Source organism: Aythya marila, assembly GCF_965140915.1.
Source record: "Aythya marila genome assembly, chromosome: 4".
Classification (NCBI taxonomy): Eukaryota; Metazoa; Chordata; class Aves; order Anseriformes; family Anatidae; genus Aythya; species Aythya marila.
The window spans coordinates 27,655,366-27,677,366 of NC_139045.1; the positions used below are offsets into that span (position 1 = coordinate 27,655,366).

General features: G+C 37.0%; 1 protein-coding gene across 1 annotated transcript in view; it reads right to left on the reverse strand.

Moving 5' to 3' along the window:
• Positions 1 to 666: 666 nt before the first annotated feature.
• Positions 667 to 22,001, reverse strand: part of CPE (carboxypeptidase E) — a 57,168-nt gene continuing 35,833 nt past the window's right edge. The window contains exons 2-9 of the mRNA XM_082758504.1: positions 19,599 to 19,795; positions 17,562 to 17,729; positions 16,558 to 16,675; positions 15,325 to 15,507; positions 9,710 to 9,849; positions 6,896 to 6,995; positions 4,538 to 4,656; positions 667 to 3,385 (exon numbers count right to left, since the gene is read on the reverse strand). Of these exons, the coding sequence (XP_082614630.1) occupies positions 3,287 to 3,385; positions 4,538 to 4,656; positions 6,896 to 6,995; positions 9,710 to 9,849; positions 15,325 to 15,507; positions 16,558 to 16,675; positions 17,562 to 17,729; positions 19,599 to 19,795 (1,124 nt within the window). The 3' untranslated portion in view covers positions 667 to 3,286. The remainder of the gene's footprint in view (positions 3,386 to 4,537; positions 4,657 to 6,895; positions 6,996 to 9,709; positions 9,850 to 15,324; positions 15,508 to 16,557; positions 16,676 to 17,561; positions 17,730 to 19,598; positions 19,796 to 22,001) is intronic.

Consider the following 22,001-nt stretch of genomic DNA (forward strand, 5'->3'; position numbering starts at 1 on the left):
CTGTTAGAGTACCTCAAAGAAACTTGGTAGTAATTCTGCTTTCTTACATACCCTCTTAGTTTTAATTCACACTTCAGATTTTGTCGTTATCAGCTCAGGAATATGACAGGACTGTGTGAAACAGATATATCAATGTGCACATTGATATAAAGTGCACAATTGATGAAAAGGGAGATGTAATACAGATGCATTTTTATTTGGCTGGCTTCATTATAACCCTGACCACCATAGTACCACAGTTTTGCAAACAACTTGCACACTGTGCTTACTCATCCTAAGAAATAATATGGAAAAACAATGGGATTGTAAGTACCGTGAAAAGGAAAAGGACTTACAAAAGTGGATGCCCTGTCCCCAGTGACCCCACATAGATGCAGAGCATCTCATGATGTTCTTCTCCATGATGCTTCTCCATGACATTACCTACATGGGGAAAAGGTGCAAAATCAGGCTATTCTGGCATGGATTGAAGGGGCCATGGCTGGCTCTCACTGGGATACAGGCACTAATCCTGGTCTTGTTCTTCTCTTCAAACAACAAATTAATTGGCAGATGCACCTCACTGAGGATGTTGATGACATACCTTACAGACATGGCCAGCCAAAAAGATCATGTTTTGAACTTGTAAATTACTCACACGTTTTACATTTTAAATAAACCTGTAGATTTATTGTACAATAGTACAGCATGTGTCTTTTTAACCAAAAGCTCAGCATCACACAACACTTTAATCTTCCATTTAAACATACACGGTCCTACAACACAGCTCAGTTCAGCTAGGAAGGCTACATAACTCATTGAAGTCCTGGCTACGCTATTCTGAAGGATGTATACCTACAGCAAGAACAGTGGCAGTGGTTCTGGTGTTGTAACAGTTAATTACTTTAACCTGTTCTCAGCACAGTAATGGCAAGCAGCTATCTAAAGCAAAACATAGAGATCATTTATGGGATACTACATTTAATCGCCAATGCACAAAACAGTAGAGGATCCCACATGTAACACAGGTAAGGGTTGGAGATGCACCATGACCTCAGTTTGATGTAACATCTGCACTAGCTATGCCACACAACCCACCACAGGAAGACTGGATGCAAGACAGGCATTGCACCACATAGTAATATTGTTTGGATTGAAATTGTAAGGTTTGGAAGGGGCAGAGCAGGGTGTTCTGTACAAATATACACTTGCCATATTATGTTAGTTTACAGGTCAGAAACACTCCCGTAGCCAGTTGCCCCCATGCCCACAGTCTCTTTAATTAATTTTCATACTGCTTGCTTGAGTTTTGCCTGGTTCTGTTGAAAATGGTATCATCACTTCCAAACACAGGTCATGCTGTGTCTTAACCTTTCAGATGATTAGGGACCACACAGCTGAGTTGGTGTAACTGAGCATCCTTTATCCATGCACGTGCTTGTGCCCATATCGCTGCAGGCTGTTACCAAGACATGCACAGGTAAGGTAAATTCTTGGTTTGCCACACAGGCTCCTCCTCACACTGGAGATTCTAAGGTCATCACTGGATGATGACGTACAGCACATGAAGTTCTCCTGTAGTCTGGAATTCAACAACTAACACCTAAATGATCTACAGGTTACATGGTAAATTCTTGATCAGAAAGTATATTTGTTTTTATTGCTGTTCAATTTATCAATGTGTATTGTAATACTGTAATATGTAATCTTATTGTAAAGGACCAACTATGTTTTTTATTAAAGAATATCAAATTCTCAAAAAGTATTTTTAGTAGATTTTTAAATACCCAAAGGAGGTAAATTTGGATCCCACTCCTGGACATGTGATTTTTCACTTAAGGCGGGGAGCATGCTATTGAATTGTTTCAGTGGTTCTGAACAGTACTGAACTTCTACAACATCAATGAAAATAACGTGCTCATCAAAACACACAGTGATACTAAAGAAACAGAGGAAGGAAATCTGTATCAAACACCTGATCCGGAATTAAAACAGGCCAGCAATAGTGTCTAAGCTTTCAAACAGATGAGATGCTTAGCTGATATCAAGTAGCATACCTGCAGCAGCTTCAGAAGAATTATACCAGACGTGCACCCACTACAGTTCATGTGTATTCTCTGACTCCACAATCTTCACTCAGACAAAATACTAAAGCAAGCTAATTCAAGTGTACTAAAAATTAAAATGGGTGGGGAGGTATCTTTTTAATCAAAGTTGCTTTATTTGGTAAAATTTCACCACTGATAAAATTTTCAATTCTCTCCATTGCTTTTGGATTTAGATAAGACTAACCAACAGAAGAGACAACGTTGGAAACAAAACTGTTCTTGGCTTGTGAGACTAGATGCATGTCCTCTGTAATTCTTGGTTCATTGTCTAAACTTTGTGTAAAGCTTTGGTAGCTTTCAGTGAGCATATGAACTTCTGGCTGAATATCTAGACACCACTGATACATGTAAAGATTATTGAAAAAGCAGTTTTCTAATTTAAATAGACCTCACTTGAAATCCTATTTTTCTTGCTGTAAAACAAACACAAGCAGCATATTAACATAGTACACAAACTTTTCTTCTTTGTCCATTCAAAATTTTTAATTTGGTTAATAAGTAATGAGAAATAATTAAAACCTGATCTTGAAATGTCATTAACAGCTTAAGGAATATAGCTCTTTTATTTCCTGAATTCATTTCATGCCATCTTCAATAAAAGAGCTTATGCAGATTCTTTCTGCTTATTAAAATGAAGCCAGAAGCTTATGTTTCTTATGTATTTAAATAGCCCCAACACCAGAAACATACAAAATATTATACTGTATTTTAATCCTTGTAAAACATCATTACACTACCACACTTATTATAAATCTTTTCAATAACATTCATTATGGAACTCGGTAAGAGCACTGTCTACTACTATGCACTGTCAAATATTTCTGGCAGTATTGGGAATTGACTACAGCATTTTTATTTATTTATTTATTTTTAAACCAAGATTAAACCTACATATTCTGAACTTGTACATAATACACAACAGATTGTACTTCCATATAGGCTGCAGACACATTCACTCATTTTGTTCTGATTTGTATATAAGAGTAGATTTTCTATAACAATATGAAAGAAAATTAATAACTTCTGTATCTACCTAGGAGTTTAGTAGTTATTTTTATTCATATGAATCAAAAGATGACTGGAAAAAAAAAAGTTAATTATTGTGAAGTGCACAAAATCTAAAATATAGGGACTTTCCACAGTACAATATACTAAATCAACACATAACAGATTCATGGCTGTAAAGCCAAAATCTTCATTTAAAAATTTAGTGTTTCTGACATCATCTTCCACCATTCCATCAACTCTTCTTTCTCCTCTTCTTTTCTTTCAGATAACGACTCCAGTTCAAAATCAACCTGAGTAAGAGAAACAAACAATAACTTCAGTAAGAGACAGAGAGAGAAATAAGTTGATATTTTGAAGAGTTATTTATTGAAAGCTGTTGTTTAATACAGCCATGGGCCTTATGGACGTACTTCCTATTTCAGGCTATTACAAAGTCTCTTGAGGCTGATTTAAATATGTGCAACACTTGCATATCAGTACAGTAAACTTATCTTAAACTGCATATAGACGTATAACAAAATTTCCAAAAGAAAACAGATATGTGACCAGTCCTTGACTTGTCTAAAAACTTGTCTAAAAAAATATGGGCCAAGGAAACTAAAAATTAAATAGTAGTAAGGCACATAAATCTTCTAGCATATAATACTGTGTCTCATCAGCATTCTGCTGTCTATCACCTAACAGTGCGGACTCCCAGCATATCAAAACATGTATTCTATTTTATGCCATAAAGAAAATCCAGGGAGCTTTTCTGACATATGGCTCACTAGTGTAGATATGATGTACATCTTCCTGTATGATACACACTACAGAAATAAGCATCTATTTTAATTTTTATGAGAGGAATCTACACTTATACAGAGGATGAATTAAAAATGCTTCTGAACTCTCAAACAGAGCTAAGTTTTACTCGCCATACATGCTGGGTATCTATATGAAGCACAGCTCCATCATTATCTTTCTGAGTTGCTTTCCAAATTCTTTTCATTAGCTCACTAATTGAGCTGAACATCATTTTTAACCTATGCAGGTAGTCACTACAAACTAGACTACAAACACCAAGTCTCACTGAAAACCTCAACATCTCTTGCTCTTTATGCCACAAAATTTACAGCCATACCGATCAGATTCTATCTGATCTGCTAGCCATGCATCCACTAATAAGAAACATACAAATATTTCAGTATTATCCTTCTCTGTGTCAGCTTGTTTTAAACAAGACTGTAAGGAAACGAAGTGAGTTTAAAATGAGACTACTCTCAGTGGCTTACACAGCATGTACTAGAAAAGCAGATTTCCAGACTGTCTTCTAAAATAGCATATATCAGTAATACTCTGAAAAATAACCTCCTGGTTACACAAATACCATGAAGGGGAAAAAGAGAGAGTTTTTCTTTTTTTGCCATAATAGATGTTAAACTGATGTACACATGAGCACTTACCATGACAGCAGGGCTAAAGGGCACAGCTACTTTTTTAGTTATTGCTAAATAACCTGGCGCCGAGGCTGTAAGTTTGTAATTTCCAGGCACAAGCAGTCTCCAATAATCACCATCCTTGGCTGTGGAGAAGAAGAAAAAAATAAACCCATATAAATATGTATAAAACTAGTTATGCAGCCAAGTAAAATGGACTGTCTAGCTTGTCAGCATCTTTTGTGTTCCTGTCAGCCCTCTTCTTTTGGCTGTCTGAAAGAATTTTTCTGTAAAGGCTGTACAAATATATCACCACAGACTTTCTTCTTTTCAGGTAATCAAAACAAGCATTTTAACTCTGACATTGTGCTGTAGCCCCCACAAAAGATTTTGCCTTCTGAAGTGGAAGGCTCTCCAGCACGCTGAAGAAAAGGACAAGAGCCTTGCTTAGAAGGACTCCACCAATGCACAGCCAATTTCAAGCATCTGAGTTTGCCTGCAATGCAGCATGTTTTTTTGATATCCCTCGATATTCTGGAAATCCAAATGTAAATAATTTTTATTCTCCCCAAATTCAAACAAACAAGACTACTTTTCTCAAGTTATATTGCAGAGATAGCTACATGTATAAATGCTCGTTTCCATGTGTCACCCCTGAAAGTATCAGTATCTACAGGTTTCAGTATCCAGGCTGTGTCTAGGGATTTTTTTCTTCCATTTAACTGTAAAAAGAAATGAAAGCTTGATCCACTGAGGTCAAAGAAGGGCTCCTGCTGCACTGACTGTTACTTCAGACAATCTTTCTCTGCCACAGAATAAAAATGCATAATCTTGTTTTCTGAAATGACCCTCTACCATTTCCACAAAGAATCTGATCCTCTCTGCACAAGGAGTGGCCAATCATCTGATTTGTCTCAGGCTAATATTGCAAATGTCTCCACACAGAACTTCAGAAAGCATGACAAATTATTACAAAGTCCATTTAGCAGTGCTATTCAAAGCACTTGTCCATGCTTGGGGAAATATTATTTAAATGTCTGCAATTTGCATGGTCAAAAAATGTTAGTAGTCAAGCCAGTTGTCCACAGACTTTTTTCTTTATGAAACAAAAGGAAAAGCAAACACTGCTGCAAAGCAACGATAATGATCTATTCTACTTCCTGGCAATGAAACAAAGATGAATTTTAAGTCATGAACAAAGGAGCAGGAGAAAGAGGGGAAAAAAAAAAAAAAAAGACGAAGAAAAAGATGATGATCTGTCCTTCATTTCAAATGTGCTAAAATTTACATACTTATTTTCCTCACTGTTTTGACAGTATGCAACTTCCAGGCATATACAGACACAATAATGTAAGGGGATTCACTACAATACCCTTCTGTACCATAGAAGTGTGAGTATTCTATGTATCACCCTCTTATACTGCAAAGTATCTCTGCAAAGCTTATTCCCTGAAAATTTATTTCCAGCCTTTATACCTTTTGCTTTCCTATTTGTAGTGAAAGACGGTAGTTAATGTTATAAGAGACTGTTCTGTTTGGCAGAAATGCTGCCCAACTAGCAGGTGATGTGAGAACACAATCAAAGCCAACTGAGGGTCTACCTGTCCTGTATCATTGTGTTTAGCATCTCTGTAAGAGTACGGTGAGACGTATCATTGGCAAAATTATCATATTGTAAAATGCCAATGCTTTATGCATGATCTTATTATTGTTTTTCTAATTAGTATCTTGTAAAAACAACAACAACAAAATGCCATTTAGTATAAGAAAGCATGGTCCATAGGGAAGTCTGCAAGTTGGCACTGTGCAAACTACCTTCAACTCTTTCATAGAATAAAGCACAGTAACACCCAAGAGGTGACACAATTTTCTATAAACACCAACATGACATTTATCTCTCTTAGAACTGCCCTTCTAGAAAGAAAAAATCACACAACAGCAGAGAGAATTTACCTTCTCAGGACAAATTTATGTAAACTGAAAATCTTTCAAGAATTTACATATGAAAAGGTATGATCACATCATAATATAAGTTTTATACTGCCATTTAGGCTTTCGACTCAAAACAGCACTGCCAACAGAACTTTACATTCTGGCACATTTGTGAAACACTGCTTGCACCACAAATCAGTAGAAAAACCAAGCATGAATAACCAAGAGCCATCAGAACCAATCCATGCTGGAGATCCATTAACTCCCAACAACGGGTCTTCAGCTCCTTTGAGAGCAAGCAGCTGGAGGAATATTCATGAAATCCTGCAGATAACAAGCTTCTTGAGGCACAATATGTTTTTCTAGCTCCAAAATTTTGGTACCTTAAGGCATCAGCTAAATAAAATCTGAAATGGCCCTAGTTTGTGAAGCAGAGGATATAGCAGTACTCACCTGATGTAATGTCATGGCTTATCCCCTCCACAGAAATTGTAGCATTTGCTATTGGATTGCCCTGAAGATCTTTAACAAACCCCTTCACTCCTCGATGAATCTAAAATAATTAAATAAAACCACATGAGAAATTATTTAACAATTCTTAAGAAAAGGCATTTTCATCAGTGAAATATACTGATACATGTATATCTAAGGATGCATGCTATGGATCCCAGTCTACATGTTGACAACTATCAAAGATAATTATTAATAAGTATAGATATAATATTAATATTGATAATATTAATTATTATTAAATATAGAATTTTATATATATAATAATTATTAAACATCATAATGGCACAAACAGTGATGAGGTAAAAAAATTAGTTGATATACTAATTTCTCTGCATTATGCAAACATTTCTCAGAAACACAGAGCAAATCATAATTCACATAAACACTATTTTGAAAGTATTTGTCATGGGGAATTAATAAATGTTCTGAAAAGTTTTGAAAAACAGTCTGAAATTACTTTTTTGTTTTTAAGGTTTCATCAGCTGTAAGAATTTAGGGCCCATAATGGACACAACAGCGTAAAAGTCACACATTAACAAAGTTAAAAGTGGGCACTTGGACTTGCACGAGCAATCCAGGACCTTGAGTGAGATGCCTGAGCTCTCTTCATTGAGCACCCAAAGCTCCCAGGTCTTTGAGCTGGGATCACTTGGAGCCACAGCACTCCCCGTGTGGCCTGCAAGAGAGAGGCCATGGTGGGTCACGTCCTACTTCCTTCTTGCCCTGTGGGCAGCATTCTCCTGGCTGCAGCAGGGCTGAGCTTTTGGAATCTCCATCTTAAAACCTTCTCTGTTCAGTTTTTAAAAATTGAACCAGGTTCCCTGCTTTCTTTAAAATCAAAGGAGGAATAGCAGTAGCCCTAATGTTTAAGGTAAGACAACCTGAGAGCAGGGACCAAAGTTTACAATCACTTCTTACTCTGCCCAGTAAACATCAGAGTTATCTAACCCATCTGTTCCCAGCATATATACAACTAAAGCACTGATTTGACTGCAGTGTGTAGGGAGACAATCCTGCTGGTATTCCTGTAGCTTAGTCTGAAAGCAGACTGAGCTCCTCAGAGGCAAGCACCTTTCCACAGAGAAGCTCTCAACTCTGGGCAGAATGGGAAGTTTTGAATTTGTGCAGATAGGAATCCTACTGAGGGCCTGGAAATTAAGCAGGGAAGTGCGGGGAAGAATCAAAGATTTGCTTTGATTCTGTGGCATTTGAGAAGATTTCTGTCTCACACATTTTTATTTTTTTGTTGTCTGAGACTGTGATGTTCTCCTTTAAGAAGCTCTGTGATGTATTCAGCTGCTATAATTTAGTTCACCAGATTCCTCCAGTTTACACTGTGGCAGAAGCCTGACACAGATCAGCTGAGAAAAGCATAAAGTACATAGTTGCAATGTCCTCAGCAGTCACTGGGGAGCTGGAGCATGGGGCTGGATCTCTTACCATGTATGAGTTAAAAAACAATGCCAGATAGACCATCTGAGCTTTGCGGATAATGCCAGCAGCTCCACAGGAGAAAAGGAAGTTGGCAAATGAATCTCTTACATGTTAGTAATTTTGAAAATGCAGTGACACCAGAGTTTTCCATGACTCAGAAAAAATTAACCCATACACTAAGGAGCTCAACAATGTCTAGATAGCTGATATACGGATCCCATAATACATGTAAATTCCAGTGCAGATAAAGCTTGTTCTTCACCCTAAATACAACTTCCAGAACTATTCAACTCAAACATTTCAAATAGTCAAATGTTTCAAATTTCTGGCTAAATAAAACATTTCTGCATAAATAAATTTTATGCATATTTTATGCATAAAAATATTTTATGCAATTTTATGCACAAATTTATAAAATTTCATAAAGAAATTACTGTGTTACTTGACCAGCTCTGGTAAAAAAATGTGTTTCTGATTTCACAATCCTAGGTGTGTAGCCATTAATGAAGCCAGATATATTTGCAGTCTCTAACTATAATATCTGGATTACAGACATTTGAAACTGCCACAGTGTTTGGAATCTTCTTTTCGGTTCAGCCTGTTTGCATTGGCATGTAATCCTTTAAAAAAAAAAAAAAAAGGACAAAAAACTCACACAGAGATCTATTTCAGGAGTCTTAACTTGTAACAACCCATTTAGCACAAGGTTATCTAAACTCATAACAGTGCTTTAAAATTCTAACCAGACTCTGTATCATTTTTAATTGAATCACTCACTTTAATCACAGGAAAAGCACTTCACTCAGTGTCAGCAGCTCATGTAATCGCAGAGCAGATGAGTATCTACAAAACTGGGATTACAGATGTCCCCTGGCCTTACACTGAACTGCCAGGCAGTTATAGCCCAGCCTCATCATCTAGGCTCCCTGTATATCCAGACTGATTCATAGCTTATGTTCTGTACACAGTTATCTGCAGAGGGCAATTCATCTTCTGTCAGTGTACGCATCAGTGCTGGTGGGATGAATTATACTCTGGAGATGTGTATTTCTCTTCATTAAGAAGGCCAACATGCACCACTTAAGTTAGATATCTGTAACAGATGAAGTAAGGTGGGATGACTCCATACTATACATCTTTTTTTTCCTCTCTTCTTCCACGTGTTTAGAAAGATCACAAAGGATTTATTTACAGAGACATGTAAGAACTATGGAGTACCAATCAGAATAATATAAACTTTAGAATTAGATATGCACACAGGACAAAGTTCAGAAGTTTCACATACAATAACTAGAGTTTTCCCATCCTCTTTTTTGTTACCTGCTCGATGTAATTAATGAGAGAGTTCTTGTTGTCCTCCCAGTAGCCCTTCAGAGTTTCTTCAGGTGGGAATTTTTCACAGCTAAGCTCCACTGTGATTTCAAAGCAGTTGCTGCTGAGGTAATTGAAATCCTGCATTCCTGCAATGCCAGGAAAGAGAGTTAGTGGTGGATTTTGCATTGTTCCAAAGTAAATAAATACCAAATATTTATGATTTCCCACAAAGAAAAAAAAAAAAAAAGGCAAACATCCCACTATTTTTTTCTGTAGATAGGAATATTTCCCACCCACTCAAAGCCTCTGCAAAAGAAATACTAGGTAGCTTTCAATGCAATAAGAGAAACCTCATTATTAATGCAACTTTAATCATATGAATTTAAAAATATATACAGTATATATAAAAATATATATGTCTAGGCATAAAAACTTGGCGGGAACGACATACTCTTTTGCACTTCTGAGGCACTCCTCTGGCTACATGGGAATATTGCCTATTGCGAATCAGTCAACAGAAAACCAAGACAATTTTCTAAGTGAATCAAGCAGCTGGAGTGGGAATGTGGCTGTCCCCAGGAGGGTTACAAATACGTTCCTTGCAGAAGCTGATACAGATGACACTTGCCCTCCCAGTCTAGGTATCTAGCAAAATCACTGGACTCACAAATGTGAAAATAAAAATGCTGAAAATAAAAAAGCTACCAAGCATTTTGAGCATTCCCATGGAGGTCACCAAAGGATTTAAAAGCAGCTACTTTGTTTAGCTCTGTGTTGCCCCATTCAAGTTAAGTATGAGACCTAATGTAGGCTCCTTACCAAAGTACTGGCACTGTGCTCAGCAATGCCCAGAGACCTGATGTCATACCCAAAAGAGAACACTGAAGGCAGCAAACAGATTGAGTCAGGTGGGAATTTGCCAACACATATGGGTGAAGAGTCTGTTTTCTGCCAACCAGGCACGTAGACTCCTAACTAACAAGAGGAGCAGGGACTGTTCAGACCCCCTAAAGCTTTTTATTTCTAAGCTTTTTTAAATGGCTGAAATATTAGGACAAACAGTGCTCCAGGAAGGGCTGGCTCTGATGTCTCACCACACACAATGCAAGATGGACCATTCACCAGCACACAGCAAGAGAGCAAGAGAGTCATGAGCAAAATCCTGACCGCAGTGCTGACTGCCAGGCATATGTTCCAGACACCAGATAATGTTGTTTTTCTTGATTCTTGCCTTTCTTCTACAAGAAACCATGAAGAGAAGAACTGGGAGCCAAAGGGCATGATGTAATTTACTGTGATGCCAACAGCTCCGGACCATTGCTGCTCCAGTTCTCAGGAAGTTTCTCCCTCTTCTCTCCCAAAGCAAGGTGATACCAGGGACACCCTACTTCCTCAAGGACAGCAGAAATATAGTTTCAAGTTTTGTAAAAGTGGCTGAATCTGTTATTACTACCCTATTCCTCCTTGTCACACACATGGCACATGTCACATGCACGCACATCACCACACTCCCAAAGCCTCTCATTTTAACAAAGAACAGCAAAACTTATTTTCCTACACTTTAGCAGAAGCCACCCTGAAGATCAGAAAGGCTTAGCAGACCTCAGATATAACTGATATTCACACCCTTCATTGCTGACCACAAGTATTATTTTTCTTTGCAACTGAGCAACACACAAACACTCCTCTCTTGCACTGTTCTGAAGGACTACAGTTTCCCACATTAGTACTTATGTAAATAAGCACAGAATACAGGACAAAAAAAGCATTTATTCAGCTTTTACAAAAGGAACTCCAACCTTTGAAAAGAAAGTGGAGTGCAGGGGTATGCCCCTTGCATCCAGGCATCATAATTGCCTAGACTTTGAATTACAAACTACAACACTAAGCTAGGACCACTTCCACACATCAGAAGACAGTAACTTCTAGCAGGACAGGATGGAGCCTTGTGCAGAATGTGGAGAACATGTGCCTCCTACATGCTTCTATAAAATCCTAAACAAACGTTCTTTAACATTGCTTCCAAATCTGGTAACATGAAGGGTAATTGAAGTTAAGAATGAATGGAGTGCCAAGAGTGATTTAAGAGCATCTGAAGATAAAAAGACATTTAAACAATAGTCTACAAACATTGCAGTGGAAGCTGCTTTGAAATTATATTTCTGTAACGACATAAAGATCTGATTAGACTCAGGTGATACTCTATGACAGAACAAGCAGAACACACATATGGCCAGCTAGTACTTCATCGCTATCAGCTCTTCTCTTTCATATTTCCAAAAAGATATTCCACACAAAAGGTACATAAAAAAAAAAAAAAAAAAAAAAAAACATTATTGTTGTTGAAATTAAAGCTGCCTGTGCAAATTTAATTTGGCTTTCTTATGCATTAGTGAAATCATTAATTACATGCTGACAGGGAGAAGACCAGTGTTAAAAATAGCACAGATTTTATGTATAGGCTTGTTTTTGCCTGGGGTCCAATGGCTTAAAAGGGCCTTTCCTAAACACATTAAAAATCACCTCTTTGCTTTTGCTTGCTGTGCTCTGAAAAACCTACAGTGATCAACTAATTACAGATGACAACTAATGCAAAACAAGTGTAACAGGTATCATGGTCTCAGATTTAGCACAAAGATGCCATTGTGGGGGCTGACTGCCTCTGTGCTCCTGCTCCACAGAAGAAAGTAATTACTACGCAGCAAATAGTTAGAAAAAACTCACAGAAAAGTGTATCAAGAGACAAAACTAGTGTCAAATATTCCTGTACTCCATCTGCTCTCTCCACACGAAAACTTCAAAGCCTGAGAGAATTGCCACCTTGCCTGTGGCTGACAAGTCCTGAGATTTTCAAGAGGGTAAGGACAAAACAAATGCAATGGAGAGTACATCCTTACTTCCAGTTTGAGGCAAGGCTGCTAACAGATGCTTCTGCCAGTGAACATCCAGTCTTCCTACTGAAAGAACCCAGATACTCAGAAAAATACATGCAAAAAAAACCCTATACTCATACCAATGTATTATCTCTGCATACATATGAAGACCCAGGCCCACCAAGCAGTGCTGCCTTTCACCTGTGGGAGAAGGGCAGAGGCAAAGAAATGGATGCAGCACAACCAGGACCACCATAACAAGCATTATAGGCCAACATTAACATTAGTAACCTGTTAGAAAGAAAAATCAGCCCTTCATAGGACAGAGTTCTTGGTGTGATGAGGTACTATCAAAGAAAGCATCTCGGAGACCACAGCCTCTCTCACTGAGCTCTTCCATTCCCCACTTTCTTCTTTTCTCTTTCCTTGCTAATGCTCTGCTAAAGCCATGCTTTCCTTTTGACACCAAACACAGCTCCAGTACCACTCTCACCTAATTTCTACCTCTATTCTCTGTCACATTACTTCAGTTCTTTCTTTACAGAGCTGTGTCAAGTCACATTTTATTTTGCCTCCACAGAGATCACACGGGGATGCCACCAAACACGCTCACAGGCCCCAGAACAAGCCCACAGCAACCCAAAGGTGCAAAGGCAGGGAAGAGCCACCTTAGCTCAGGACCAGAGCAGACACTGAATAGACAAGGTCTCCAGAGAGTTTCCTCTTGATAAATTCTAACCTCTAATAAGGATATATAATGGAACTCTTTTCCTACAGCAATACACATAGCTATTCAACAGCTTACACCACTAACTTTGAGTGTGTTATCATATGGATAGCAAAATGTCAGCTAGCTTTCCAGAATAAAGCTTCCAAGAAAATCTTAACTTGAACTAAGCAATGTTTAGTTATCTTCCTTAGCCCTAGACATAGAAACAAGAGAATTGTTTTCATTATTTTTTGTTGTTGTCTTTTTATTATTATTATTATTATTATTTCTTAAGTTGGCCTGTGGCAATTATTAGCATGAAGGTTTCAGTCAACAGTTACAGCTTGCCAGCTAGTTTTTACACTTGAAGGAAAAAACAACAGCAACAAAATCAATTCATGCTGTATGGTCCACAGTCTATTGTCACCTTTCCATTTTTTATTACCTACACCACCAGGATTAGAACTAGGATTCCTTTCTACTAATTTCTGTACAAATACATGAGAAAAAGAAAGGACTCCCTTGGGGAATTTCCAGTCTAACTTAAAATAAGATCCAAAAAGAAGACATAATTCAAGCTTTCCAACAATTTTTTTTCCATTGGAAAAAAAATGCCTTTGGCATGTATAGTTTAGTCAGAATAAAAGCATTTCATCAAAAACAATGGATAACATTTTCCTAAGGAAAAAAGCTAAAAGTTAAACATGTCCACATTTTTACAGTTAGTATTTGATATTTTTGGACTCAATTGAAACAAATTTTAATAGTTAAACCTTTTAATATTTTGTTCACATTCAGCTCTCTTTTTTTTCAATTATGCAAACACCATTTTGTAAAGGATATTTTAATGGTTCCAAATCAAAGTCTGTGGAAAGCTTCACACAAAGGAAAACTCTTGCTTTTCAACAGTATTCAGAAATGCCAACATTTTATGTCATCGCTAGTCTCTGACACTGGTACCATAGCAGAAGAAACATGCTGCCCCTGAGAAGCCTGGTTAGACTGTCACTGAGACTACCTAACACTTTGAGAGATTCCTACTCATTCCACATAAAAATTTTTAATTCATTCAGAGGCTGTTACTTTGAGTGTTAAGATGAAAGCAAACAGTAATACTGGTATATTTGTGTTCAAAGTTATCTGCTACAGATCAACAAAGCCCTTGTGCAGACAAACCATTACACGCTATCTGAGTTTCCAGATCAAAAATCCCCAGCTGAATTTTCACTTGAAGTTTCAACTGAGTTTAGCAACACAGAAGATTCTGCTTGATTGAGAATCTACATATTCCCAAATCTGCTTTGATTCCATTTGCAAAGAAAATGAAATATCAAAAACTTTACTGAAAAGGAACAAAAGCTCTGACTTCAAGCTACACTCCCAAACAGACAAAATCAGTTTTCAAGGAACCGCAGTAGCTCTGCTGGTCCTCTTAGCACAAAAGGCTCTGCCAAAGTCTAGGCACCACCTAAGCATGAATCAAGTACTAATTAAGCCAAGAAGTATAAAAATGCAAGTTATCTTCATGGCTGGATTTTGTTCCCATGGAAATCAAAGGACAAACTTCCTTTCTTCCATTATCTTCAGCACTGGCCACAAAGCCGTTCCGTATCTTCCAAGGATGGATACTTTTGTTATTGAGGTTAAAATGAATGGTTATTAGCCTGTTATCTCTCATTAGGGTTTGTTGGGGGGGGGGGGGGGGTATTTTTATTTTTTTAACTTAAACCTTCATCATGATAACACAGCAATTGCTCACCCACTGCAGAGCTATTACATTTGCAATGACCTGAACCTTGAATTAAGAAATACTTTCGACAAAGCAATAAAAGAGGAATATTTGAATAGGAATCATGATGCACTTTGTGAGATTATGTTGACGCACTGTGGTGAGTGATCAGCCTTTGATCTACCCTTAACCAGACCAAAAATTGTGGATAACCTTGTGGTATTCCAGTCTGTGGGAATAAGTTCCCAAAGTGAAAACTCAAGCTTGAAATAACCACCCATGACATTGAACCCCCAGCCATGGGTCTCACCTCCCGGGACGCTGTACCATGCACCGCCATTAGTCGTTCCATCCACAAAGCTGCTGTCATCATCATTTTTACGACACGGTGGTCTGTTTGGATCAGACATTGCAGGATTAAAAGAAGAATAACTGCGAGCCAGGCTTTGAAAAATAGCATCATCGGGACAGGAGCTGTACTCATGAGCACTGCCTAGGAAGGAAAAATGGTCCAAGAAAAAGGATTGTTAAAAATGCAATCACAGGCCATAACCTAGATTAACAGCACTGTACAGCAAGATGGTGCTTGGAAATTTCCTGGACAATGGTAAGTTTCCTACAGCACCATCAACTAATATTGCATTACATGTATTTAAATAACATTAACATTTCCCCAATCCTTAATCAGTTGCCTGTATCAAGTTGCCCCATTATTAAGGTGATTTATACAAAAATATTAATTTCAAAGTGCACCAAAAAGTCTACATTCTAGGCTTTGGATTCTTTTAAGAACACAGTACATAGAAAAATGTGTCTCCATAGATATTTTTAAAGTCTGATCTTAAGAGGATTTGCAATTAAACTGTACGAGAGTATATTGAAGAAAGTCAATCTCTAACAATACCATCAAATCACTTCGGTCATGCGTCCATAATACTATAGGCTAAAGGATAGCATCTCTGCTACAAAGAGACCCTTCTTTTTATGTGATCAATACTGAAAAAGTAGAAACAATGATAGTTGTTTCTATCAGCATACAATCACTTTCAGAAATTCACTTTTTAAAGGTTCAAGAAGATAAACCTTAGATCATACAGACAGCCTAGATGCATCTCTCTGGCTTCATTTAGCAGGGTATAAGCAGCCCAGCTAATTTAAGACCTAAGTTACTTCATTAAATACATGAGGGACCATGATTCCCTCAGGTATTACATCATTTTTGTAATGTAACTCTACTGGAATAAGCAATCTGTCTTAAAATCTAGACAACATGGTCATACAGTGACTAGCTTTAAATACATAATTTTAATTAATGACTATTAATACTAAACTAAGTCATTACAATGCCATGATATGATGTTTACAAGTGAATCTCAGGTAGCAGTGTAGTAAATATAGATCCACATATTTATGTATGTATAGAATAATATAATATAGAATAAATATATAATAATATTTATAATAATTAACATGGAATAATTTTTAAAGTATAGAGTAAGTATTTATATCTCTTGCACTTTCATGTCAACTCATAACTACACACCACTCCGAGTCTCATCATAAGGGTAGTTGGCAACAAGGTCTCCTCCATGAAGATTGGCAGAGAGCACAAAGGGAATATCCATAATCCAGTGAATGACACCTTTCGTTTCAGGAGCAAGCTACAACAAAGCAGCATTACCATCTGTTACAATTTGATTATTCAGTGTAGAGACTTACTTACTTACAGTATACTTATAGTATACTATAGTATACTATACTACGATCATACATGTTGTACAAGCATTTAAATGAGCAGCATTTTTATTTTGGCTTCATAGAGATCTGGATCAATCTTTTACATCAGAACCTAAGTAGATACACATCAGTCATGAAACTGGTGTAAATTAGTTCAGAGTGAAGTATTTTTCTAAGAATATATCTCAGTATTTTTATCCTTTTATTATGGCTGAAAATAAGCATATCAAATTAAAAACCAGGGAAAATAATTCAAAATATATGTTGATAGTATGTAGTCTAATTCTATGCACTGAAAGTAAAATTACTTTGTTTAATAATTTGAACCTGGAGGGTAAATGCAAGAAGATTTAAAAAGAATAAAAATAAATAAATAAATAAATAAATAAAAACTCCCGATGTAAAAATACCTGTACATTTAAGTCTTAGGCTTAACAAAAATGCACATTATATGTGAGAATAGTTATCTAGCCAACAGTATAATTTCTGACAATGTGAACTTCTGACAATGGTAAAATGCTGAATATCTGCAAGAAAATCTATTCAGACCAAGGGAGAAGGCTACACAATCCCTATCCTTAAAAATAAAGCATGTTTTGAATGAGGAATTGTCTCAGGATTAACCAATACAGATCAAAGGTTTTACTACAAGATGCCATCAGATGAATAAATGTAAAGCGACAAAAAAAATGAACAAAATAGTTTCAAGAACATGAATCACAGAAAGACTGCATACACAGCTCCTAGGGTTTGTTGCATAAAAGGGAGGATATGGGCACACAAGAAACTGGCTCTACAGCCCTTACTTACCTTGGGATTCTGGTCCACAGCCTTTTTCATGTTTTTCAACAGGTGGTTATTTGGGCCACCTTCTTTCTCATTAACATAGACTATTCTATCCAGATCAGGGAAATTTCGGTTTAGATCTATTCCCTGGGCATTACTTCGACCAACAAACCAGTCTTTAAGTTCACCGGGCTAAATGAGGAAAAGAAGCAGAAAGAGAAAGGAAATTGACAGATTAATGAGCTGAAGCACCAACCCTTATGTGGGTATATTTACCCATGTAAATTCTCATCATGGTTTTACTTCTCCTGTTCTCAAGAACAAGAATGGATTGTGTGGGAGTAAAACCTGGAGCACCAACAGCTGAGTTACCTGTATGTCTTCCTAGAGCTCTGCAGGAACAAAACAAAACTCTATTTCACTGTCTCAGAGGAAATGATCATTCCCATTGTGGCAGATCTGGACTAAGGATGGGCAAAATGACCAGCAGCATCAGATTTTCCAGAGCCTGCCCAGTTTGTGCCCACTGAGTCTTCCCCTGAGACCTGGCTTTTCCCATTGCTTCACACACGCTTTTGACTTACAGACTTCATTTCAGTGAGTACCAAGGCAGTTGCAGATGTATCTACCAGCTGCAAGGAACATTTGCATTTGCTTCAAAGTTCCTCTAAATGGCTTCAGGATTAAGAAGGACCTTAATCTTTCTTTCCCTTAATCTGTATTTTTATTTTTGCAGTGACCATCAGCTTCATTCACTGCAAGGGTGGCACTGAATAAAGATGAAGTGAGATGTTTTACACAATCTTTTCTTTAAGCTACTTCTTTACAATAGGTTTCGTTTGCTTTAAGGAAATACCTTGAGGGTGCATAGTTTTCCCTAGCTTGTCTCTCTAAGCTTTCAGTACTCTGTAAAATAGGTTTAGTTTGATTTTTGGTTTTAGTCTTGGGGTATATAAAATTTACTGTCACACACTGTAGGATCAAGATGCTGCTAAATTAGAACAGCAGCACTAATGGAAATTATACTATAGATAATAAGTAATTTTTAAAGAAATCTTGTAAAAGCAAATGTACTTTGACTAAAGAAAAAGTTTCAAATTGTGTTATTGCTGTATCTCTACGGTAAGAGATTTCAAACAAGTGAAATATGGCACCAATTTGAGGACAGCTTCTGCTTTATTGCCACTAGAGGGAGATATCATCTTGGACATGGTTTAAAGAGGTCTGAGGGTGGATTTTTAAAGACTTTGTAAGAATCTGTTTAATGAAGAGCTTAATCAGGTTTGACATTTAACCATAAATAGTCATGTAAAAAGAATCAACATTTCTATATTAAAAAAAAAAAAAAAAAAAAAAAAAACAATAAATCTTCTTGAACAAGAAAATTCTCATTTTCTTTTAGAGTATAATACGCACTATAAACACAGCATATCAGGGTTCTATTTGGCCTCCATATGCTAACTATGCATTAGTACCTCTCTTGACTGAGTGTTTATCCGAAATTACATGCTAAATAGTCTGACTAATAGATTAACTAAAGCACCTTATGCCTGAAATTCAGAATCAGAGCTATTATTAAAAAGACAGGTCACAAAGTTTCCTTATTTTGAGATAAAGCGCTAATGGATGTGAATAATTCACGTAAGTGTGATTGCATGAGAATGGTCTTAAAGGGAACATCAGCTTTTTCCCTTTCTGCCACTTGAGAAATGTGATGTATTCCTAGAAGTTACTCGTTCAGAAAGTAGTTTGGTCAGTGAACTCGGATGAAAGAATATGCATGAAGCATAAACATCTTTGTACTTTAAAATGCAGTATGTTCATTTAAAACAAAGATGGCCATTTGTGGAAAACTATTTGTGATACCAGCTCAAGTATAAAATCCTTGTTAAACAGAACAAGCCTACTGTACTGTTAGAAAATATATCAGTTACACAGCTCCATTCAACAATCACCACAGAGTTCATGTGTTTGTAAAACTGCTAAATTAAAGTGTCATTTTGATCCTCCCTCAGGTTAATATACATCGTTAGTTATTCTTATATTCACAGACTTACAAACCTGGGATGCTGCCTTCTCAAAGCCATCTGGATTCAAAGATGGCATGATATGGATACGCGTGCTATGGATCAAGTTGATAATAGTTTCGTTCCCTTTCTGGTATTCATTACACAGGTACTGAGCCAAGAAGATGAGCAGCTCCCTTCCAACAGCTTCATTCCCATGCATATTCCCAACATATTTAAATTCTGGCTCTCCTGCAAGAAAAAGGAAGAAAATGTCTTAGAACAGCACACAAAAACAGGCGTGGACTAGATCACAGCACACCATAGACATGGCTATCCCTGTGAGTCCATCTGGTCACAGTATCGCCAGGAAGCTACAAGTCTCTTTCAGAAAAGTGGACTGAGATTTTTTTCTAAACTCTGGCTGAACAAACAGTAATTTACATTCATGAGTTTGCCAAAGGCAGAGAAAGAATACCAGAGGACAATAAACTACATCAAAATAAATGTTAAGCACAGCCATTAACATTATTACTGTTGAGATCTAATGCAATTGATGCCTCAGTACCACAAAAGGGTGTTCCAATTTTTAAACATATAAACTGACGCTAACAGTGCTTCTTATCTTTAATGTTCTCTCCAAGATTAGGTTAGGCTTATCATACTACAAATGCATTAAACGGCAATTCTTTTACCAAAGCACTGCCAATGAACACCTAGCTGTTGATCCTAGTGGCTTGAAAAATCTTACTCAGCAGTCACTTTGGATACTCAGCACAGACTTTATGAAGCAGGTGCAGTAACCTAACTCGTAACGTGGATCATTCCCACTGAACATTGTAATAAACATTCAAAGGTTAAATATGTAAGTAAACAACATACCTATATATGTAACTATATGGTCATATGAATTGTACATCTATACAGAATCACAGAATCACAGAATTGTCTAGGTTGGAAGAGACCTCAAGATCATCAAGTCCAACCTCTGACATAACACTAACAAGTCCTCCACTAAACCATATCGCTAAGTTCAACATCTAAAGGTCTTTTAAAGACCTCCAGGGATGGTGACTCCACCACTTCCCTGGGCAGCACAAACCTCTCAGTAAAGAAGTTCTTCCTAATATCCAACCTAAAACATCCCTGGCGCAACTTTAGCCCATTCCCCCTCCTCCTGTCACCAGTCACGTGGGAGAATAGACCAACCCCCACCTCTCTACAGCCTCCTTTAATGTATTTAAGGAGTACATTACGAATCATATGAATCGATTTTTTATGTCAAATGTATATAAGGATGTTTAATAATATATTTAATACAGGTTTGAATATATAATGTATATTTGTAAGTATTCTTACATTCATACACCTTCTTACATATGTGTATATATGTATTCATAAATTTGATATTTAAATAAACATTCCAACACTCCCAATTGCTCATGAATTGCACTCTCATGATCCTAGACATAATGAACGTATCAGAGAGGTCTTAGAGCTGTGAAAGATTTACCTTTAAAAGAACATATTTTTTGCCCTAATTACAGAGGGGTTTTAGAAGAAACGTAGGTATCTGCAGGAGATTCATAGGATTGTCCTGTAACTAGCCAGAATCACATGTTGTTTTCTGGGTTAAAGCCCTTTTTTCTTATCCTTTTCCTTTTTAACTACAGTTCATCTGTTAGAGCAGCTTGAATTGAACCTTCTGCTGGTGATATGCTTTGAATTGTCTTTGAATATGCTTTTTGATAGCCTTTGGCACTATCACAGTGGCAAATTCAAGCCAGGAAGCATTACACAAACAAGGCCTAAATAATTGCTAATCAAGCACACATCTGCTTACGACTCTTCAGTCTGTGCTTGTTAACCTTAATCCAGTGATAAGGTGCTAGCAGGCAGTGTGCTATTAATACCATGCCTTCTTTCCTTCCAGCAAAGGTGGTTTTGTATATATAGATTATTCCCTCATATCTTTTGTCAGATAGGTTAAAAAGTGCTCTACTTTCAGCAGAATAGCTTTTTTTTTTTTTTAATATCTGATACAGCCAATTCCATTACTGGGACTAAAACCCTCCATTTCCTGTTTTGGCATTGCACATCTATTTACTGTTTCCTCTTATCTGTTAATACCAGGGAATGCAAGAGATCTAATCATCAAGAGTAATCAGACCATGCACTCAGAGCATGAATATGAATATATGAATACTATTTGATAACATGTGCAGTGCTGCATTATCTCATATGCTCATAATTAAAATACTCATGCATATGCATACTGGCATGCTACTTATGGGGAAAGTGTTTCACAAGCTAAAAGATAGATCTGTTACCATAGTAAATACGAACACGGTCACATTTTGCATTTGTGGTTTTCCTTAGGATGCCACTATGGATGCATGAAAGTTAAACCATTTCTCCTGATTTCCAGACAGTGCACCGTTCACCTGCCTTTGCTTCC